This window comes from Electrona antarctica, assembly GCF_951216825.1.
Source record: "Electrona antarctica genome assembly, chromosome: 5".
Classification (NCBI taxonomy): Eukaryota; Metazoa; Chordata; class Actinopteri; order Myctophiformes; family Myctophidae; genus Electrona; species Electrona antarctica.
This window is the reverse complement of record NC_136810.1, coordinates 36014401-36032668: the sequence shown is the minus strand read 5'-3', so window position 1 is coordinate 36032668 and position 18268 is coordinate 36014401. Positions and strand designations below refer to the sequence as shown.

General features: G+C 42.1%; 2 protein-coding genes across 2 annotated transcripts in view; one reads left to right on the top strand and one right to left on the bottom strand.

Moving 5' to 3' along the window:
* lysmd4 (LysM, putative peptidoglycan-binding, domain containing 4) overlaps positions 1-18268 on the top strand; it is a 205027-nt gene that overhangs the window by 84743 nt on the left and 102016 nt on the right. The window lies entirely within an intron of this gene.
* Positions 2901-5102, bottom strand: LOC306923206 (tRNA endonuclease ANKZF1-like; the record flags this gene model as incomplete). Its single annotated transcript, XM_079501232.1, is given in 2 exon segments — positions 2901-3050; positions 3054-5102. Coding segments are annotated over 2 exon segments (2196 nt in total). The 3' UTR covers positions 2901-2903.

Here is an 18268-nt window from a genome sequence, read left to right as displayed (position 1 = left end):
TATTACTATTAATACCATTACTACTACTACTACTACTACTACTACTACTACTACTACCTCTAAGAAAGCACATGTACAGTACAGTACTTCACTTTATACATTCATGCACTCGCCACACTACATGACTTCATATACATCTCATATAAGGACAGCAATGGACACAAGCAATAGTGGATCATTACTATTGCATGCTTTTTCAAGATCAATAGATATCAATAATAATAATAATATTAATGATAATGATAATAGTAATAGTAATAAACACTGCTACAGTACTACTATTACCATTACAGCTACTGATATGGATAATAATAATCATATTAATCGTAATCATCATGAGAAGAAATTAAACAACAATGTTTATTTTCAAAAGGAATCCCTGTTAATTTAAAATGATGCACTTCACTTACTGTACTACACATTTCTGTGATGTGTTTTTTCCCTGCAATGTTTTGTGTGCATTTCACAATAACGAGGTTAATTAATTAATGTTCTGATAATCATTAATTAATTAATCAGTGCATTTTCTGATAGTATCTATTGATTTGATTTTCAATGATTGCGTTAACCAGCCATTTCAAGATTATAACTCGTTACATTGTTATTGTTCAATGTCTGGGTATAGTATAAAACAGTGTTATATACACTACTATAAACTTCAAAGGGAGTGTAACATTGCCTGTCACTGACAAGTTGGTGGCTTAACTGTCAACAAAGTCAACACTGGTGGTCCCTATGTCACCCTGTAGCACAAGGATCAGTTAACATCACTAAGAATAGCTACAGGGTTTTGTCTCCTTTTAAATGTCTATACGTTCACCTCAGAACCAGCTGTACAGCTATGTGACACTGGCAGGTGCTTTCTTTATCGCTGGGCTTTTGACACTTGATCTTCAGAATAACTGCGCAACGAATCTACAGTATGTGCGCAATTTGTTTTGTATACCTGTGAAATTCAGTCGGGATTCTTGAAAAACAAATACCTTTCTGCAAGGATTAAGCGCAATATGACTTATTCTTAATACAAATCAACAGACATGATTCCTGAAAGACTTAGCCACCCTTGGTCATATTGTGCAATTTTCTCAACACATTGGGTTACCATAGACGGCGATCTGGGGCCAGTGCCAACAGAATGCCATAGACGGTGATCTGGGGCCAGTGCCAACAGAATGCCATAGACGGTGATCTGGGGCCAGTGCCAACAGAATGCACATAGACGGTGATCTGGGGCCAGTGCCAACAGAATGCACATAGACGGTGATCTGGGGCCAGTGCCAACAGAATGCACGATAAAGGCAGAGAAGAAGAGTCGTGATCAGGCCGTTTGAACCGGAAGTGATAATCGGCCATTTTCTAGCAAAGGTCGTGGCTGTAATCTGTCATCTGAAATATTAATTTGCTCATTCTGAGCCCTAAAGCCACTAAAGAGGGTGTGTGTGTGAGGGTGTGTGTGTGTGTGTGTGTGTGTGTGTGTGTGTGTGCGAGCGTGCGTGCGTGCGTGCGTGCGTGCGTGTGTGTGCGGCGCGGATTGTGAGGATTAGATTGGCTGATGTATGATGATGCATGATGATAAGAGCACCCCTCACTTCACACAAGTGTGATTTTTTTCTTTTTGAGTGGTGCCTAAAGGCCTATTCATAGTCTGGATTTTCGGTGGTGAGGTGACCACCGCTCCGGTGGTGAGCTGACCACCGGAGCTGAAATAACGTTGAGCGGTGGTGAGTAAAAACAGAGAGGGCTGGAGCGGTGGTTTGCTCTTCACCGCGGCTCGTGACGTCATGTTGTAGTTCGGTGGTCACCCCACCACCGAAAATCCAGACTATGTATGAGCCTTAACGGCTCCAATGAACAGTGTTTGCCACTATGTGTGTATGGCTATGTCGCCATGTCTGTTTGAGTACGGACAGCTGCAATACCGTTGGGTGACCTAAAGTGGCACTGTTGAACAGCGTGTCCATGTGTGTCTCTATGTATGTATGTATGTATGTATGTATGTATGTATGTATGTATGTATTTGGTTAAAATGGGTAAGGTTTTAAAAAAGGCAAAAGCATGCTCTGTTGCACTGGCCTAAAAGTGGGTCCTCTAAAACTGCTTCAACGTCTGAGAATGTGTGTTTGGTTCATTAGCCACCAGATGGCATACCTTATAAGTATGTATGTATGTCTGTATGTCTGTATGTATTTAAAAGGGGGGCTTTTTTGTAAAATCCCAGCCTACAATACCTTAATATATTTAAAATCCAAAGTAAGGTTACCAGTGAAGGGCAACCTGCCTATTCACTGGGGACTATGCAAGGCAGAGGCGTCCACCCCCCTGAGTCCAAGTTAGACTAGACCGCATACCTAAATATGTATGTATGTATGTATGTATGTATGTATGTATGTATGTATGTATGTATGTATGTATGTATGTATGTATGTATGTATGTATGTATGTATGTATGTCTAGTCAGCGCACACACACACACACACACACACACACACACACACACACACACTGTACCGCTCAGTTCAGACGGGTTCTTTTTAGGGGCGCAAACCCCTTCTATGCACAGCTTTGTGTGTCTGTGTGTACCACGGAATGTGATGATTTGATTGGCTGAGCACTGAATGTGATGATGTATGATGATAAGAGCACCCCTCACTTCACACAAACTTGTGATTTTTATAATAACCATTTCACATAAATCTGTTGATTGACAGCTTCTCTAAACACCATTAAATATTTATTTTATTTGTAAGTGTCTGGCCCAGACACCCAAAATGACGTATTAATTTATATACTAGAGGTCCGGGGTGCTACGTGGCCCTCACATCTCAAGTTCAATTTGAAAATCAAATCTCCATATATACTGTACATGTGCATTGGATGTTATGTTACATCAATACACATGAGGTTTAGGTCTTGGCAGCAGGAGTATTGGCCTTGCGATGTGCCTGGACACAGCGAGGGGTACAGAATGAATAATCCAGATACTGGAATGGGATCTTCCCAGGCAGAGATTCTCCACAGGTCCAGCATCTCTTGACATTGGAGACAGTGACTCATGTTGCCACTGCATGCTCTGCCAACCTCCTCTCTGCAGCCAGGGCCCTCTTTTCACGATCAGTGAGGGATGCAAACCTCTTCTTTTCCTCCTCTCGCTGTTTCTTTGCCGCCTTTTGCGCCTTCTTCCTCTCCATCTGCTTTGCTTTGATCTCTGCATTGAGTGGCCAGGGAACCTGTGCCTTGCTGTAGTCATACTTATCAGGATTCTCACCCATGTACATCCGAAACACGTTCCTTGTGTCCTTCTCTGGGGCAACGACATATGGGGTCTTTCCTTTATTATCCCTGCTAGCAGGGTCTGCTCCAACGTCCATCAGCAGCCTGACTACAGCCTTCTGTCCAGCTGCAGAAGCCACGTGTAGCAAAGTGAACCCTGTGAAGTCTACAGGCTTGTTCAGGAAATGCAGTGGACTGAAGTCACCATCAGGTGACTGCTGTTGTCGGGATGAATTGCTTCCCAGTTCACCAGCACTCTCCGTTCCTGCCATCTCCTCCGCCGCAGACAGGTGGAGGAGGTTGCGCAGGGATTCCACATCCCCAATCTTGCAGGCTGTATAGAGGGCATCCCTGAGACCGTACTCCCATGACTCGGCTACCTCTTCTGCTGGATGATTCTTCCTATACTGTACTTTCCTCCTCTGCTTGTTCTTTGCTAGTTTCTCTTGAGAGAGGTCATCTGTAGACGAAGCAACCAGCTCCTGCACCACCACCTGCTCATGTCCTTCATATGCATTCAAACACTTAATCTCAATTTTGTGTCCGCTTTCCTTCTTTTTTTGTCTATGTCTGGAGGGTTGGATTTCAAACTTCCGAAGGTCCAGGGTTTCCAGTGTCATCTCCACTGTGTCCAGCTGGATGTCACTGCTGTCGTCACCATCATCACCTGAACTAACGCTTCCACCTGCCTTCTCTGGAACAGAGTCTGGTCCTGCTGTAGACATTTTTTCCTTTTCCCATGCTTTCTTAGAGGGACTAAAGATGACTGAGATGTCTATGTCTTTCCCGTATATATGAACAGTAGAGAGTACCTCATGTACTCTCTGCACCTCGCGGAAGGTTGCCCTGCGTGTGGCGAAAGGGAGTATGCGGATCCTGGGGTCTTTTTTGGCTAGTGGAGTGGCCCGACCACCAAAAAAGATACTTTTATAGTAGCTCGGAGCGCGTACGAATATTGCAGATGCCTCATTTATGTGTTCAGCCCAGCTCTCCAAGAGATCCTGGATCTCCTTGACCAGTGCTGTCTCATTGTATCTTCTAAGGGCCGCTCCAGCTGACTTGGGTGCATGGTTGCGGTTCTGAGCATCTCTGAGACCCTGAGCAGTGCCTCTCTTGGCGCGCACAGTGTAGCGGTGGAAGGTTTTGTGCTGAAGAACCTCTTTCCCTTTGAAGACTGCACCAGCAAAGTGTCCTCCGCCAGTCATGAGGATGACCCACAGAGTTTTGTTACTTATGGTCCTCAGGGAAGCCACCCGGTCTACCTCATCATCTAACTTGCCCTGGAGAACACAGCGGTAGACAGCTAGATAATTCCCCCCCAAGTCCTGGAAAACAACTTTGTTAGATAGTCGATGTGGTACTGAATTGGACAGGAGACCGCCCTCATTATCAGTGCGGGGAGCATCACTGCTTCTTATAGCCCAGTCACTGTCCTCCGTGTCCTCATCCCCCGAATCGGACTCCGAGCATGAGATGCTTGACATATCTCCTGTTCCACTTTTCTCAAACTCATCCACTGAAACCGGTAGCAGTCCCATCATCTTTTGTCTTAAGTTGAACCGATGCCAGTCCAGCTTATAGTGTTCCGTCTGTTCCTCACGGTTGTAAAAAGAGCTTTGGCAGGCTGTGCAGACCATCCAGTCTGGTACCTCTCTGACAAGACTCCTTCCCTGATGTGTGGCATCTTCTGGACATAGGTCGAAAACCTCTTTGTCTGAAGACGGATCTGGGGGAACAGGTTGGACAGTTGTCACCTCTCTTAGGCCAAGAGCCTCGTCTTGGTGACATAAATCAAAGATAAAACGGTATGTTGTGCAGGCTGTCAGTATCATCGTCAAGTTTCATTGAATGCATCCACAAATAATCACACTTTTTTGTATCCAGACACAGGCAGACCACGTCACGCTCATGTCATTATGACTCAGCCATATATTCAAGATTTCAAGATTATTTTATTGCCATGTCAACAAGGTTGATAGGAATTTGTCTCAGTGACATTCATTGCAGTAACAGGGGGATGAGACAACAAATGAACTACACAGCTGCTGCCATTATTTCGGCGCTGCCCATTAACAATGAAGCAATAGATGATGGGTGTGATTTTTGAGGGGTGCTAGCCCCTCCTATATATAGCTACGCTCAAATATGGAGTGTGTCTCTAGGTCGTACTCAGACGAGCCCTCCATTGTCGCTTCCAGTCATCCTGGTTCTCCATACATCTGGCCAGTTAATTAGTATTCGTATGAACATGCCCCTTTTGTGCCCATACATGGAGCTGATTTGTTTGTGCATGGTGTCATGACGACATATTGAGGTTAGACAACACACTGAACGAAGACAAACAGTTTCTCTTCAGTCAGAGGCGTATCTACAATAAGGCTAGGGCAGGTGTCCGCCTGTCCAAATCCATTTCTGGCCTGGCCAAAATCCATACAATGAGAAAAAAGGACAAAAACAAGACCTGATAACTATTAATGGACAGCTGATTGGCCGTTGCGGTAGAGCGCGACCCTCAATCACCCATTGGAATGTAAATGCATGCCTTTCAGCCTTTGTATCCTACTCGTCTGGCAGGTATATATCTCTTTGAAAACCTTTAGTGCTACGAATGTGCGCGGGAGACGACAATTAACACATCTTGCCTGTCCAAAACGTCATTCCTGGATACGCCACTGTCTTCAGTACATACGACACCATCGAAGAGGAGGAACTGATGGAGGGTGTGCAAGGAGTGCAGGCAGCGCAAGGCAAAAAGCAATATGAGGAGGCCTGGAGGGATGAAGCCAACCCTACAGAAGTCCGTAGACGGGTGCTACACCAGAATGTTGCATGCAGTACTTAACATCAGCAAGAGTGTACACGTTACCAACAAGAACCTGTATGAGGGAATACCAAGGGTGAGATGGAAGATTTTTGTTCACAAAGAATTCCTATTGACAATGAATGGAGAATTTACGTCATATGTGTCTGAGCAAATGATGATGATGTACGATGATAAGAGCGGCCCTTACTTCACACGGGTGTGATTTTATTCTTTTTATGACTTTTATGACTTTTTTGAGGGCCCCTCCTATATTCAGTTATAGTGTAGACTTTTGTCCTAACACAAACATTAAATGCCATTCACAATGAATGGAGAATTTACGTCATATGTAGATGAGCAAATTGGCTATTTCAGTACTACACATTAAATTCCCATTAACAATGAAGCAATAGATGATGGGTGTGATTTTTGAGGGGTGCTAGCCCCTCCTATATATAGCTTTTGTCCACACACGTCTCATATTTGCCATTGAGAAATTAGGTCAAATGTCCGCCAAATATGACGTAAATTTGTGGCAACACAAACATTAAATGCCATTGACAATGAAGTGAAAATTTACATCATGTAGTCGAGCAAATCGGCTAACCAATCACATAAATTCAGTTGTTCATGAGATGATGTATGATGATGTATAATGATAAGAGTGCCCCTCACTTCACACGGGTGTTAGCCCCTCCTATGTCCAGCTTTGAGTTGTGTTAACACAAACATTGAATGCCATTGACAATAAATGGTCACTTCACACGGGTGTGATTTTCATTCTCTGAAAGACATGACGCATTGTAGTATAACATGGACAGATACCAGAGTCTTGTTCAACCGTTGTCTCACTGCTATCTCTCTCCCTCGTTGCATGTAAAAAAGAAAATCAATAGAGATGCAGGCTCCCACTGTGTCTGGGGTTAGCTGTGCTTACAAGTTTATCTGAGGACACCATTCCACAGAGGATTAACCTCAAAGGTAGGTGGTTGTGAAAATTCCAAGCAACTAATAAGTTGCTTCACTCATGTGAAGTGAGGGGCGCCCACTGTATTTTATATCGGTCATATGTCGTCATTTATAGTGCCTTAAACAAACATTAAATTCCCTAGACTTGGCTGTCAAACGATTTACGTCATAAGTGATCTAAATAAACAACCATTATAATATCCTCAAAGTCCATAGACTTGGCTGGCAAACGATTTATGCCATAAGTGATCTAAACAAACATGAAAAATCCCATAGATTTAGCTGCCATATGACGTAATCTTCAAATGCCATGCATTGGATGGGCACAAAAATCACACCATAGGCTGCCACATGACGTCACGTTTAGTGCTCTAAACAAACAATAAAAGTCCATATGCCACCACTCTGTTAAAAGTGCTCTAAACAAACTTTAAAAGTCCATAGACTTGGCCGCCATATGACGTAATTCTGAGCGCCCCTCAAAACAAAAGATCACTACCTATAGCCTTTCATCAAAAAATGACATCCTCGTGGGAGAATACTGTAATGAGTTTGAAGTCATAAATTGGAATATCGAATTTGGCCATAAAATATCGGTTGGCATAATTTGCCATATAGCTGTACTTTTTCGAATATACTGTATCTCTACCTTGAAGAGCAATTTAACATACTCATTAAAGTAGCCTGGTATAGAGTGCCGAAGTCCTGACATCACTCGCTCATCCCCTGGTTTGCGGAAGTAATTTCTCTATGGAGAATAACATTGGGTCTGTTTCTGTTTCGGCGATATTGTCAGGGAGGTGTCTCTGTATCGTTTACGATTTGATACAGTCTGTTCTAGCGAAAATGTAACTTATTCAGCAGCAGTAACATTAGCTTAATTTTCTCGCAGTCAGTTGATTCTTCATATCCATATGACCGCCGGGATGATTTCAAACACGGTTCTTTTATGAGGCGATCTAACATCCCCCTATGGGATTATAATACAAATGAAAATCACACCCGTGTGAAGTGAGGGGCGCTCTTATCATCGTACATCATTATGACGTAAAATAGACACTATTGTCTATTTGCTTAGACACTATGACGTAAAATTCTCCATTGTCAATGGTAATTTAATGTTTGTGTACGACAAAGTTTGTGGACAGACACCAAAAGCTGGATATAGGAGGGGCTAGTGCCCCTCCAAAATAATAAAAGCCCACATACTGTACATCCCGATAAACTCATTACTGTTGCAAACCCTTAACATGCAAGTGTTGATTTTCCAACACTACCATTGTGAATGTGAAGTCCTTACTGGTAAAGTTGTTTTGGGGAGGCTTTTGAAAATGATGGCAGTGAAGTCTGGACTTTTTAATGATTGTTTAGAGCACATGTGACATAAATGGAATGGCAGCCAAATCTATAGGACTTTTAATGTTTGTTTAGGGCAGCAGTTAAACAAAGATTGAGATGTCATTTTGCTGATATAAATACAGTGGTCACCCCTCACTTCACACACGTGTGATAAATATATAGTTACTTTTTTAATTTGACACAAAACCTTCTACAAAAGTTAAACTGTACAAACAACTGAGAACATTTTAGGAACACTACTTACTACTACTACTACTAATAATAATCATAATACATCACAATATAAATCATATTACATATTATTATTGTTATAATTATTATTATATTGTTATTATTATTATGTACTTTTCAAGACTACATTTGATTGCATGGAAGTATATGAATAGACGGCCAGTTAACATGCACGATTGCACGTGTCATGAGCGTGAAATGTTTAAACTTCTATGAATGGATGGTCAGGTGGCGCGCGCGTGCGTGAGTGCACACTATTTAAAGGGATATGAATGGATGCACGTGAGTGGAGAAGACATGAAAAGGAAAGTGAGTACCAGACATGGGAAGTGAAGGAGTGTGGAAGGAGGACAGGGAGAGAAGAAACAGATCAATACTACTCGGGGAAATAAGGTAGAAAAGGTTATTTACTTGACATTGATCTGCTGTAGCGGCAGCAGAGCTTGGCCTGTTTCTCTTTTGTTAACCTTTAAGCCTGGGTATACTCACAAACGACGGGGGAGTCAACTAACAGGTGTAAATTATGGATCGAAGGAGGTCGCACTACCTCTGTCACTGCCCAGTGCGTATGTAGTTACAGCCATGACAAAATTTAAACATCAATAGGGATAATAAGTACAAATTTACTAAGCTCAGAGACTTTTTCATTACAGGTCAGACATCTGGCTTTAATGAATGGTGCCTGGGGTAAAGAGTAGGTTTACTTTCACAACAATATTCCTGCAAAGGATAATGGCAAAACATTAATTTGACTATTTGCGTGTCTGTACTCTGTAGTGATTGTGCATCCTTCGAGCCCTACCGTAGCCTATATGTAGCACCTTGGCAGAATGGAGGCTTGTAGAGGTACAGCCTCTCCAGATGATCCAAAATGCCGCAGCTCGCTTGGTCTTCAACCAGCCAAAATTCTCACACGTCTCCCCCCTTCTCCGCTCCCTCCATTGGCTCCCGGTCGCTGCCCGCACAGAATACAAAACTCTGATGCTGGCATTCAAAGCAACCAAAGGCATGGCTCCCCCATATCTTGCAAGTATGATCGAACCCTACAAACCCTCCCGCTCACTCAGTACAGCCAACGCAGGGAAGCTGGAAGTACCTTCACTAAAAACGCCGGGACAACGCTCCACACGTCCCAAACTCTTCTCCCTCCTGGCTCCAAAACTATGGAATGCACTTCCCATCACAATCAGAACTGCAGCCTCACTCCCAATCTTCCGCCGTAGTCTGAAAACCCACCTTTTCAGACTCCATGGCCCGTAGCACTTACCCTAGCCCCTTAGATAGAACTTTATATAGACTTAGATAGCATTTTATTCAGACTTATAGCATGTTACGTAGACAGCACTAGAATTGCATTTTATGTAGTCATAATATAGTATAGTATATAGTATAGTATGTATAGTTTATATGTATAGTTTCATTATATAGATATTCCACTGTTACGCCTTAGCTTATGCATGTTTCATGATGACTACATTTTATGTATGTGATGTATTGCCATGCTTTTTTGTTCTTGCTTATTATATGTCGCTCTGGATTAAGACTCAAGAGCATCTGCTAAATGCCTAAATTGTACAGTATATGGATAATGCAAAGTCATAGCCAGTGATTTAACTCATCAAACCTGACCGTAATTCCCAGGAGTCTGTACTTGGTCCCCTCCTTTTTTCCCTCTACATCAAATCTCTTTGCTGAAAGTAACTGCATGGCATGCTCCCAATGCGTTGCAACTAGGGGTGTCGCGATACATAATATTAATATTCCGGGCGAGAGGCATGTTGAAGTCAGAAATGAAGACAGAAGTATACCCATCTGGTCAAAACCACAGAGAGCTCCCTAGATTACGCGCGGCGAGCCTTTCTTTCTGAGCGCTAAACAAGGAAGTGAGCGGCAGCGCGCATGCGCAAACAGCAAGGAGTACATTGCAGAAGGAGAAAAATTAAAACATCTGAATATTTCTTTTTTTCGTTTGATATCAATGAAAAAGCGCTAGGACGTGTGTACAAGTCCTCGCAATCCATCGGTGGATTAGCTAGGACGGCTCCACACGTCGTACGGTCTGAATGTGTTAACCTAGCAGACTACAAGTGCTTTGGGACTTTATTTCAAAACGATGAGTAATATACAGTAGGCAGCTGATAAACCTTGTTGTTAATTGACTGCGATAAAATAGGCTGTACCGGAACAAAAATCTAAAATTAGTACAGACAACCTTTTGTGATAGCCTTTCATTTATCGTACGGTATTTATTTAAAGAGCCTGTGCAGACAGAAGGGTCATCCAGTATCGTTCACTGGCCCAAACCCAGAGATCACTTCTGGACATCCATCATGTTTCTTTTTTTAAGTCCATGAAGGTGGCACAGACCTGATGCACTGAATGAGGAACTGTTTGTTCTTCCATATGCCAGGACTTGTAATCGCTTTCTCTTGATCCTGCCAAATGTTGCCCTTTGCCAACAAGGGCCACATGTTTCCACAAAGGAAAGTCTGGCAAATGGACTGTCGATAATTTTATAATTTCAGCTCCTGTAAAAATGGCGGTAAAACAAGGAAAGTAACTGAACCACTTAAACCCTATATACTTAGCCCCAAGGGCTCTGTACTGTATGCTCCGTTTAATCTTTTTTGCTGCAAATTACAAATCTACAAGCTTGCAATGTGATGTATTGTGAGCTTATAGATCTATCTTCAATGAATATATTTTTTCATATTGTAGGTTTGACTATGCTTAGATGCCTATTTTAGATATTTTTATTATAATATGTTTTTATTGATACGATATCTCTGTGAGCTGCTGTAATTTCTCCTCAGGGATGAGTAGGCTACAGTATCTATCTACCAAAATAGGGACGCTAGAGTTCATGTGGTTAAAGTCTTTCTTTCTTTCTTTCTTTCTTTCTTTCTTTCTTTCTTTCTTTCTTTCTCACTTTGTCCACCTACCTGTAAGGGCATGATGTATTTCAGTGCCAACACTAATAGCATCACACTACCATATACCTGTACTTCTAAGGCAAAGCAATTTAAAAATGTGGGAGGTCTCATTGGCCACCCTAATACACAAAGCCAGTTTCATTCAGTTGGAAGGGCTGCTAAATAAACATGCATTGCTTGCTCTGGTTCACAACCTTTCCACAAGGCACAGCCATGTGCTGTAATGGAAACATTAAATTCTGTTCCTACTAAACTGTTTTTTTTCCTCTTTTGCCAATATCCCAAATGTAATTTAGTTTAAAATTAAGCAAAAAAAACAAACAGAATGGCATACATACAGAAGCGAAATATGTGGGTTAAATGCTTATGTTAACCTATGAATACATAAGTTAATACATCACTTAATGCATCACTTGTCTTGTCATGAGGGTCATGCCTTGAAACCCTTGTTTGAAGGGGGGGGGGGGGGGGTAAAAATCTTTTAATGTTCCTATCCGGGTGCCAGTGGAGGCACTGAAAAATCAGTCTACTGTGTATTCTGGTGATTCATTTTCAGAGCGGAAGTAGACCCGTGGGGTGAGGTGACCTTAAAGAGCCAGGAAATTTCTTTTTTTCCTTTTTACTCCACCTGAACTTGGCTATATCTCACTTTCTAGAGGTGCTTGTCCCACTCACTCACTCTCAAGGACCAAGCCAATCTCCCTTTGTAAATAGAACTATGTTTTATAATTCCCTCTCTCTCTCCGAGATGACCGTATCAATAATGCAGAGGAACCGCATCTGTCCAAAGCGATGAGATTATTGCACTGATTTGGCTTGACAGTTATGGTAATAGTTTGGCAAACAATCTACTCTAGCACGAATGACCACAGATTACAGCTGTTTTCAGATCACAGAGACTACGGAGAGAACCATGATTGATTGCTCACCACGAGACAGAGGCAGGCAGTGCAGCCCTCACATCTCACTTTAGCCTCTCTACTCTGATAACAGAACAACTGCTTCATTTCCAATCTATTTTGAGAATTTTGTTATACATGCGAAACTCTGGGAAAAGTTCCTATAGCAGTTTTAAGAAGTCAACAGGTGCACTACTATGAAAAAGTGTAATGAAAACTTCAACGAATAACAAGTGACAACTGACAAGTAACAAGTGTAGACATCAAATCTTGTATTGTATGAAAATGTAAAACAACAGTTTAAAAAGCGATACTGTTAACTGTTACTTTAAAAGTGTGCATGTTTGGAACAGAGGAACCACATTAATTTTGTTTCCATCTGTTCACATCTGTAGGCTATGAGCAGTATTTCCTGTGAATCCTCTACTTATGGCATTACAGCATGAGAAACTGAAGTCACACCAAGTCCACAGGGAGAACACAGCATTTAAAGACTTTTAAAGCAGTTAACATTGTTGCCACCAAATCACAGAAGACTGTGAGAAGCCTGCAGAGGGGATGTTTTTGCCCAGAAACTATAAGACAGCATTTCCTCTCAGACTGGTACAGTACATGTACATATTGAGACTTCTTCTATAGCAGTGGTTTTCAACCAGTGGTCCGGGGACCACCAGTGGTCCTTGAGGGGGTTCCAGATGGTCACACAGGAGGAATGTCTAAACCCTGTCACACGCACAAAACCTAAAAATGTTTCCCCTTTCTGTATTACGAGGTATTTTCCCTTGGGCTCTGTGTTTAGACAGATCCTTTAAAACATTGGCATATCATTGAGACTGATCCTAAACTCAAAAGAGCCCCCCAAATTGGTGTTTCGACGCTCTCCTAATTTAAGGGATAAACTTATACATTCTTACACTCCCCCCACCACCAACGCTACATTTTTATCAGACATTCCCCCTGGCAACTACAAATGTGCAAACTGCTCAATGCAGCTACACCACAAAAAGCAAGTGCTTCACACATCCTCATAGTGGCAAAGAGATAGCCATATGTGGTGCTATCACCTGTTCCACTACTTTTGTTGTTTACCTCATCAAGTGCCCTTGTGGGCTTGCGTATATTGGTAAAACAAGCGGAGCTTTACGCATCCCTATTTTAAGAGAGAGGGCCACAGTATTTCTTCTTTATGTTATTGGGGCATTGAAAAGGTTTAGAGACCCCCCCCCCCCCCCCCAGTGGTGGTGATCACAATCGGCTTCTACTTCAACGTGAGGCTTATTATATTTACACACTTAATACTATGGCTCCTCATGGCCTCAACGAGGAATTCAATGTCAAACCTTTTCTGGGATAATAATGTTCATTTTCTCTTTCTTTTTTTCTTTTATTATTATTTTTTTAACCTTTTTTAACCCACGATTTTGCAACCCAGTTTTTTCACCCAGTGCCAATTATCTAATGTAATCCTGGGCGCTACACTTCCTCTGCCAACCTGGGGGGGCAGCGGACTGACCTCATGCCTCCTTCTATGCATGAGGAGTCCAAGCTGCTTCTTTTCACCTGATGGGGGGGAATTTCCCTGGCCGGACGTAGCGCGTGGAAGGAACACGTTATTCCGACCAGATCCTTTCCCCTCCATCAGGCGCCATGGCTGGCCAGGGGGAGGTAGTTTTAGAGACCAGGATTACTGCATGTTTTTGTGAGGGTACCCTAGGGGACACGGGGAGAACATGCAAACTCCACACAGAAAGGCCCTTTTGCCAACCCCACCTCGGGTATGGGCACTGACGACACGGAGGAGGGAACACGCCCACAGCGTCCCCAGCGGGAATCGAACCCAGGACCTTCTAGCTGTGAGGCGACATCACTACCGACTACCGTGCCCCTTCTTTTTTTGTTTTTACTCATGTTTTAACTTATATTGTGTTAAAAGGGATATTTCACTTTCAAAAACACTTTTTATCGCCTACTCAGGCTTATGTGAAAATGTTTAAGTTAGGCTACTTCATTCAGTATTTAGATACTTGATATTCATTTTTACCAGAATTGTGCCTCCCAGTCCCAGCAGCCTGCAGTACCACCGTTGCCCAGGTGGAGCCTGCAGAACCATTGCGGCTCAAGAATCCACCACTCCTGAATGAAGTGTCTGGTGCTGGGGGTCTGGTGCAACGCACAGGTCCTGGCTGTACTCCTGGTGAGAGCAGGAGTGGACCTGGTGAGATGTAGGAAGGGCCCGCACTGGAGTCAACCCACAGAGCCTAGTCCCTCCACTTGCCAGAATTGTGCCTCCCAGTCCCGGCAGAGTAGTTCCGGAGTGGTCCCAACGGATTGTGTGGCCCCGGTCATTCCCTAGTGGGTCTGATCGAGGGTAGCTACTGGGACGTAAGTCGGGACTTGATCACCCCGGCTGGGTCACCCGAGGTGAAGGTATGATGTTTGCGAGACCCGAAACCCTGATGACCACTGAGGAGGATCACTGAGGATACATCCCAGGTGCATCCATGCGATGTATTTTCGTTCATTTTAGCTGCCCTGCCCCCTTCCTTTTCAAACTCCATTCTAACCATGATAGAATCATGGCAAACACCCAATCTTTTTTCTGGTGACCGATATTGTCCTTCTAATAAGTGAGGGGGCCGTGTTTTTCATTTAGTGTTTTCATTTATTTTTAATAATTCTTTTTGATGTTTAAGTCTCCTCCGGCCTCTTCTTAGAGGAGGTAATAATTATTAAAAATCACACCTGTTTGAAGTGAGGGGCGCTAATATATTAAAGTCTAACTCATGTTGCTATGATTAGGTGATGTAATGGTGATGTAAAACAAACATTAAATTATCTTTATTGTTAATGGCATTTAATGTTTGTGTTAGGGACAAGATGATGTAAATCATTGAACAAACATTGAACTAAAAACAAACAAACCTGTATATAGGAGGGGCTAGCGCCCCTCAAAAATACCTTTTTGTACCTTATTCATCTTTTTCATTGTTTTTATGATAACTATTTGTAGGCTTTAAGCTGTGTCTAGCAATATTTAGATTTTTTTTATTTACACTTAATTATTTTTCTGTACCATAGTACCACCCCACCCCCTACCCCCGATTTTATGAAATCGCTATCTCTACAATTGGCGTTAGTGCCACATTAATATCTAATATTTATTCTACTAGTTCCTGACATCTATTTTAGGATGGTCTAGTAGTTGAGGTGGGTGTATCACTCATTAATTACTTGTTTGCAGGGCGGCTGGTCCATTGTGACGCTTGTAACACACGCCTACTTTTGTATACTTCATTCCTGACGAAGACCCGAAGGGGGCGAAACGTTGTTTCATCTTCCTTAAGTAAAAGCTTGGAGCTCAAGACCGGTGTGCGAACTTCTTCCTCTTCTTACCGGTTCCAGGTGGTCCCCAGCTAAAGGATGGAGAGTTGGTAACCAAATGGAGCCTTATAGATCTTGAACTCGTGAGAGCATAAAATGAAACCAAATGGACCGCTCTCAAGAGTTGAAGAATTATTATTTTGATTGACGTTTGCCAAAAATCTTATCCAATGATAACAAAATATTCTATGTTTGTTTCGGCCAGGTCTGAGAGGCTAGTGGTGGTCCGTGGCTCAAATGCCGAATAAATAATGGGCCTTGATATTATGAAAAGGGTTGAAAACCACTGTTCTATAGGATTGACATGCACTAACCCCAACTACAGTATGGCCATAAACCTAACCATAACAATCTCTATATAACCCATAAATAATACTATACATAATTATTTGACTGGTGGGGGCAGTGCAGCTTGGGAGTAAAGGCTGCCTAGAGAGGAAACATCAGGGACTGAGAAGGCAAACGGCAAAACTACGTTTAATGTGTTATGTATAAGCTCATCAACTTTGTTGAATGATCAATTAATTCAATGTGTATAATATAGTTCTAAATGATCAAACTGCTGTACTGTTGTTGAATGACTTTAGTTTACAATAAAGGCTGGCTGTGTGTTCTGAAGCCTTAACCTTTTGAGTTGCAATGAAAAAATAACAATTTGCCAGCAGATGTCACTGCTAAGGGCTTTTGCCTGTCAATCATGCCTCTGTTCCGCCTCCTCCCAGAGGCTGAATCATAGGGGAGGGTAAGGGAGGAGAGGAGAGGGGGCGGGATTAGTGGATGGTGACATCACCATCCACAGGCAAAGCACTTTTTTTGCCTAATTATTCAGAAACTCAGACAGCAGCAAATCCTCTGAATGTTCAAAGTTCAGGTGTTTTTGGGAGCAATTGAGGTCAGATAACCTAAAAAACAATAAACAGAATGTCAACAGACCTTCAATTGTAATAAAGCACTCAATAATGCAGTTAGGTTAATTTGGGTTCATATATATATATATATATATATATATATATATATATATATATGACATTCACTTTAGCTTTTGTATTAACATAGAATAGAATAGTAGAATAGCCTATTAATGTGACACTCGTTACAGTGAACTGTGTTACAGATGTAATGTATGTAATGTAATGTATTCTTAATACTCAGACCCCAAGATTGTAAAACGCCTTTGTTTGCTGCACATCACTTTCTGCTACTATGAAAGCATTCATGACTTGTTTGTGTCCCAGTACCTTTGTAAATATCCCACAAAGAAGCTCATGATTTATTAATGACACAAAAGCTGTAACACCAATTGGCTAATATGAATTTGCATATTTATTAAAAGGGAGACATTTGTGATTAATGACATCCAGCCATGTCACATGTAAATGAGGAGAATAGTGGCATAGTGAATTCCTGGTCATGTGTTTACGCTGCACTTGCATTGTTATGGTATTCAGTAAATAAGATATTGGGTCTACGTGATACAAGCCTATATAAATGCACTATTTTGTACTGATTTGGAGAAATGTAACCAAGTCTTAGGTGGCATCATTCAAACTACAGTGTGGTTCCATATTCCAGCAGTACTGTACAACCGAAAGTGACAACATAATAATTACAAGACAGGAAAATAAATTGGACTGTAAAAAGCTTGGTTAGAAATACCATCTTGTCTACCACTGATTCAAATGTGACCCATAAAAAAGGACAAAAATGTAAAAAAAAAAAAAAAAAAAAAAATAGTCTTGACGACAAGGACATTGTCAGATAAGTGGAGAAGGGCAGTCGGAGAGCTATTTAGAGACACGGTAAATGGCCTTTTTACCATTCTAGCTTCCCCTCCCGCCCTCCCTCCCCCGTTCAGGGATGGCATTAGGGACTGCAGACTGACATACATTTTTTATAGCTTCATAAAGTCGTCCAATGACCAGGTCACCCTTCTCATAACTAGGGAGCAGAACGCTTGAAAAAAGCCATTCATCACCATGAAAGGGCCTGCTTGTCCAAGCGCCTTCAAACATGCACACAGTCTGGCAAGAGACGCTCAGCACAAATGCTAACGTACTTCTGCCACTAATGCCAGATGACCTTCTCACATCTATTAGCAGGCTGGCTGACGCAGAGGGCAGACACGTGCCCCTCTTGTCTCCTGCAAAGATTTCAATGACAAGGAATGGAAAATACCATGCATGATAATATATTTGTCACCAACAAAGCTATATAAGTCTCCTTTTAACTACTACGTGTGGTAGTGGCAGGTGTATAGTAAATAATCTACAAAATATAATTCATATAATGTATAGGAGACATTTGCCATCACCCTATGACTAATTGCAGCATTTAGATATACAGTAAATATAATATAGCAAAAATGTTACATTTGAATCTCTAACCTAGCATGACTTGTTATCATGGAGGTGTGCAGACTGAGC